The 5,933-nt window shown below is 41.1% G+C and overlaps 1 protein-coding gene across 1 annotated transcript; it reads right to left on the bottom strand.

Moving 5' to 3' along the window:
- Nucleotides 1-68: 68 nt before the first annotated feature.
- Nucleotides 69-4,296, bottom strand: ybey (ybeY metalloendoribonuclease). The gene is made up of 4 exons (XM_083775924.1): nucleotides 3,753-4,296; nucleotides 2,858-2,989; nucleotides 2,234-2,302; nucleotides 69-822 (listed from the first exon to the last, which is right to left on the bottom strand). The coding sequence occupies exons 1-4, from the start codon at nucleotides 3,960-3,962 to the stop codon at nucleotides 727-729; spliced, it is 507 nt and encodes a 168-aa protein (XP_083632050.1). The 5' UTR covers nucleotides 3,963-4,296; the 3' UTR covers nucleotides 69-726.
- Nucleotides 4,297-5,933: the final 1,637 nt, after the last annotated feature.

The following is a 5,933-nucleotide window of genomic DNA, read 5'->3' as shown; positions in this document are numbered from 1 at the left end:
GGGGGGGGGGGGGGGGGGGGTCTAGTGTGATCATATTCACATGCTTTGAGAGAAATGAGCTACATCTATCCTAAGATGCCATCAAAGAAAAGAAGAAATGTTAACTCGAGCTAGGTTTAAACATGAAAGCATGTTTACAGAAATTAAGTAATTTTGCAATGTAGTTGAATAAGAATTGTGAAAAAAGCTTGGGGGGAAGATAAATCATAAAGATTTTTTGGTCATTGGTCTGGAAAATGGTATCGTGAACCTCATATCGTGATACGTATCCTATCATGAGTTGATTGTATCGTTACATGCCTATGGACAAACGATTCAGGAAATAAGTCCTCAAATCTAGTTCTGAAATGTCACACCTTCCCAAACGTGCCCCTGATGCCATGTCAAGTGTGCATACTGTATTTGTGAAGCAACGTTGGACAGCTTTTTCTACCTGTTCATACAGCATTTGACTTCCTAACATGCAGATTTAATATGCAGATTTTAATAAAAGACTAGTGAAAAGATACTTGAGGATTTCTTCCCCACAAAACATTTAAAAGCATAATTTGTGAAACAAGAAAATAAGTTAAACATTTGTAATTGCCGTAAGTAAAGGCCATTTGGGTTTGTTTCAACATATTTCCATGATTAGTTCACAGCTCATGGCAAAACACTTCAAGTTACTGGTCCAAGATAACAGTGTATGTACGGTCATTAATGCATCCATTGTGACTGAAGTAGTTGTCAACTATTTTGGCTACATCTCTTGGTCAGTGGCTCCAGGTGTCGGCCTGTGAGCTTGTTGTACTCGCTTAGAATGTAACTCTCCCTCTGTAGCATCTGTAAACAAAGAAAAAATTACTTAAAAACACAGTATATTGAGAGTACTTAATTTATGCAAATCATGGAACAATGTTTCAGCTGCATAACTTAAATGTCATGTATTCCATTCTCATCTCCGCCCTCACTATCCTATGAAGCACAAACGGCTCATTAAATTAACTGAGTGCTGCCGTCTCCAATCAACCCATTTTAGTAGGGCACTTTAGAGGCACCCGGGTGACATGTTTTCGTAACATGGTTTTTTGGGACCCTTATGGTGTCTAGTTATGATTTCTTCAGGATCAAATGTCCCATGGGGGTTATTTTTAACCCTTTCTTACACCTACCCCCAAAATTAACCATACAATGGAGCTAACACAAAATACCATAACTCTTGAACTAAACAACATACAGAGACAAATTAACACATTTTTCTATATAATTTGGACCCAATTAATTAATTGAAGTGGTTATTATTAAGATTCAAGCACATCTTGACTTTATTTCAGAAAATGTGAAAAATGACCAGAAGACGTTCAAATCCCATCTATACTTCTCTTTGAACAAAATGTTTTGTATTCTTTTATACCACATGTTTTTTAGGACCCTAAATGGTGTAAGATTTCGTCTTGTTTCCCTGGTCAATTAATGTAGCCTGGTTAATAAACCAGACTAATATCGCACGGATCCGCGGGATATTAGTCTGGGGAGGCTCAGCTTGGATTTCATTTCCAGGGAAACATTTTCTCTTTGACGCAATTGGTCAGAGCTACTGTCAGTCAAAGGTCTCAAGCATTGAACGTCACTGTACCAAAGCCCGCCCATATTGCATACCGTGTCCCTATTGGGCACACACGTTCTCGTGTGTAGAAAATGGGCGTACAATTGAGCCTCTCCAGACCGAAATCCGCCGGTAGGCAATTTTTTTTTGCCAACGGCTGATTGGTCTGGTTTATTAACCAGGCTACAATTAATGTGCCATGGGGTTCATTTTAACCCTTTCTTACCCCTACCCCCCAAACAAACCATAAGATGGAGATAACAGAAAAAGCTTTTTGAACTAACTATCTTATGGTTAAAAATAACCCCTATGGGACATTATTTGATCCGGGCAACAAGAAGAAGGGTCCCAAAAAACCATGTTACGAAAACATGTCACTCAGGTGGTGTGGGAGCCTCTAAAGTGCCCTACTATTTAAACTGGGAAAGAAGCTGTCATTTTATACTATTCAAAAATAGCAAGCTCGGCTATTCTTTGAAAAATCGTGAAAAGTTGAACCTTTTCATCTCAAATCTTTGCTTCTGGGGTAAACTGGAACAAAATATTTGTAGATGGGATGGGGGTCTGCAGGCAATACATATAATTGTGGGGGTCCTTGAGTGAAAACGTTTGAGCACTGATATAGCAACATACATGTTTCATACTTACTTCAGTCCATTCCTCATCTGTCTCATGTCGGTATCCCAGCAGGTGACAGATCCCATGAGCCGTGACAACCTGTGTCATGAGAGCAGTGGACCAATTGGATAAAGTTAACAAATGTGAATATTGTTTTTTATAAAGAAGCATTAAAACAGTGGTTCTCAAAGTTGGGTCCGGAGACCGCCAGGGCCGGGTATTGAGGGGGTACCAGGGGGCCCCCAACCAAATAGGACCAGGTTATAGCATCGTCATCTGAGAGACGAGCTGCTTCCACTGGTCTGTTGCTCATTGCCACACCCAGTTATAGCATACAAATCAACTGAACCCTATACTTATTCAAATATTCAAACATAGCTGATCTACAAGCTCATGGCGCATCGCTATGGGACCCGTTGTGAGGCTATTTTTGAACAATTGTTAACAGTAATTATAATATAATTGTACATTTTGAATTATTTTGACAACTCGTTCCTGCCCCCTGGTTCAGATGTTCTGCTGCCAAATACATATTATGCCAAATACATATATACATATATAATATATACATATATAGAAATGTGGGCCCGGGGTTTGAGAACAACTACATTAAACTACATTTTTGGTTAAACAAATAAAATAATCACTACTCACAGTGAGAACTCCGTGTAAATCCAAGGATTCCTCCTGGCATTGTTTCATCAGGAACTCGACTCCCAAAAACACATCTCCAAGGTTCAGCTCGTCTCTGTGAACAGTACAGGGCAGCTTGCCTGGCCGCAGATCCTGAGAGATGCATGTATGCTGATTCAATAATGGTTTCTTGAATATAATGACTATTCACCTCCATTGATTTGTAAGTTCTTTGCACTAGGACGGAAAATCTTGGAGGCAGTGCTCTCAAACAGACCCTATACGTCGATATAAAATTTAAAAGGTTGAGAATCATTGACAGTGGTGTAAAGTAACTAAGAACATTTACTACAATAACTACTCGAGCACAATGTGCACAATGTTGGTTTGTTTTTGAGTGGTGCAACCACTCCCTTACGGAGCTATGTGTGTGTGGGTGGGTGGCTGGGTGTCTGGGTGGGTAGGCTATGAGCACAAAAACAGCATGGTTGTTTTTCACCACCTGTGCACAACCTAACACACACACAAACGTATTAACTGTATATATGATGCTTTCGGGTGTGCCAGTACAGTGACAGTACAGTAAGTAGAGGGTACAGTAGAGGGACCCCCACATGGTAACTGTCATTTCTCTACAGTTTCGGCTCGCTGGAACCAGGCCGGTTCCTGTGGAAATACCCGGGAACCCCCAGTATTTCCAGATCTAAGTTTACAGCTTGTAGATCTGCCATTTCAAAAGATCTTTATACATTTGAAACTGAGTAAATTGGGACATTCTGCAGAATTTAAATTTTTGGTATATTTTGATACCAATACATTTACTCAAGACATTTTTTTACTTCTGGACTTTTACTTGTAACAGAGTGAATTTCTACATCATTGCAGTACTCCCCCACCAACGCAAACAGTAGCCTACCTCGTAGAATGGGAAGGACAAGACATCAGTGGGCTCGTTCTTCTTCCTGTAGATGTGGTTGATGTGCTGTATCCTGCGGTTGTCCACGCATATGATGCCCAGGTCGAACTTCTGGACGCCCAGGATGTGTCTCAGTGTATCCACGTCCTTACGCAGCCTGGCGCGGCGAACCGGCACCACCTTCTGGATGTTCCGCAGAACAACACCCATGGTTAAATTGTCGAAAACAAAAAATAATCAGATAAAAGGTGACATGAGATCATTTACCGGTATACGAATGTCACAGAAAAGAAATAAGCAAAATCGGCAAGTGTGCGGGCTTACGAGCTAGATTTAGCCACACAATAGCATTCAAGGTGACACTCCAGGCACTAGGCAGTAGATTGTTAATCAATACAGTCGCCAAAAACAATGTCGGCATGTAGCTGTAAGTATTTGCCAACTCTATATTAAGCGAAAATGATCGCAGTAAACGTCACATCCTCGTATGACAGTGGTGCGTGGTTTGGTCACTGGTGATGAAATGAAAAGCCGGTGAACTGACACTGAGCAACAGCCCGAGAGTAAATGTTGTACGGACCGGAACAGGAAGTAATCATACGTGCATAAGTGCAACAAGTCCCCTTAAGACTCAACTGCGCCCTCATAAGGATTTAAACAATAGTCTTCTCAACAGGATTCTCTTGGTAAGCAATGTGGAGGATTAAGTATGCACGCGTGGGTTCTCTTATATGTTCATATAGGGGAGAACAGTCCTTAAGTTGCTTAAATTGTCCTGGAAGCGAGGCAAAATGAGTTGGCAGTCAAATCTAAAGATCTACCCTTATTTCAGGATTGGTACACACCTAGCCCCTCTCGGAACCCTCCATAAAGCTTTTCTGAAATGTGGATGTCGCTTTGTGTAGGGTCCCTGTCCAGATTTATATTTTCGTATGGAAATTTTGGAATGCGGACATAAATATGCTCCGTAACATCGTATCTGCGGCGTTTGACGGCCTTTTTTTGTTTGAGTTATTCTGAATTCGTGAACTATAAGTACCTATACAAACCGCTGCGAATATCTCCTGTGGCGCGGAAGCCGTTAAGTATTTTTAATCTTTGTTTGACCGATTTGGTCGCTTTATGTCTTCTTGTTTGTTTACCGTTTATTGTACCGCCTCCCGGTGTGCGGTTGGCTTGTGCGGCTACGTCCCTGCCTCTGATCTGCTCTGTCATAGCTATAGCGCCACTAGCTAGCCAGAAAGGCGGTACAATGAGGTGTCAATAAACAAGGAAGGAAGAGAAGAATCAAAGCGACCAAATCGGTCAAACAAAGATTAAAAATACTTAACGGCTTCCGCGCCACAGGAGATATTCGCAGCGGCATGTATAGGTACTTATACTTCACAGATTCCCTCACACAAAAAAAAGTCGTCAAAGAGCGCAGACAGGCCGTAAACACGTTGTTTATGTTTTATGTATGTCCGCGTACCAGGTGGCAGGATACTGCTGGAACGGGACCCCATGGTCTGTGTCGTCAAAAATGTCAGAAACTTCAGTACCATTGGGTTCTGCTTGGAGGGCTAGTACACACCCCAGGGGTGTGGCGTAGTACAACAGATACTGATCTAGCTGCCAGGTTCACCTGAATGGCTGAATATAGGCCTACAGGGTAAAACAGGAGTCTCTTCCTATTTCATCTGATTTATTAACAATTCTGCAGTTTAAATTCACCATTTACGTTTATTTAAACAAGAGCAGTTACTGTATCAATATTTCACATGTTCACAATAACAATAACATTATCCCATCTTTTCTTCTTTCTTATAAACACATCAAAATAACATCAAATACAATTTGGAGGTGAAAAGTAGTCTCTCGAGACTGTTTTTCCTTTACTGATGGGAATCATGGGAATCTCAGATTGGGTGAAAAGAAGCAGCTGCATGTTAGAGGAGCCATACAACTGTACAATACATACTGTACATATAACTGTGTATAATCTATACCCTCCCACATGACCAACTGTAAGGTTGCAGTGACACGGACTGCATGTGGGGAAATTGGGTATTGGCATAATGATTAAATTGGGAGAAACATGTCTGGCACAAGTTCGCACAACTATCTGTCACCTTTCCTATGGATAGAACTAATTAAGTCAACTAACATAATATTATGTATAGGCCTACTGTATTTGTGCAA

The sequence above is a fragment of the Protomyctophum parallelum genome, assembly GCF_964188405.1.
Source record: "Protomyctophum parallelum genome assembly, chromosome: 11".
In the NCBI taxonomy this organism is placed as follows: Eukaryota; Metazoa; Chordata; class Actinopteri; order Myctophiformes; family Myctophidae; genus Protomyctophum; species Protomyctophum parallelum.
The sequence above is the reverse complement of the archived record's forward strand: the minus strand, read 5'-3'. Positions and strand labels throughout refer to the sequence as shown.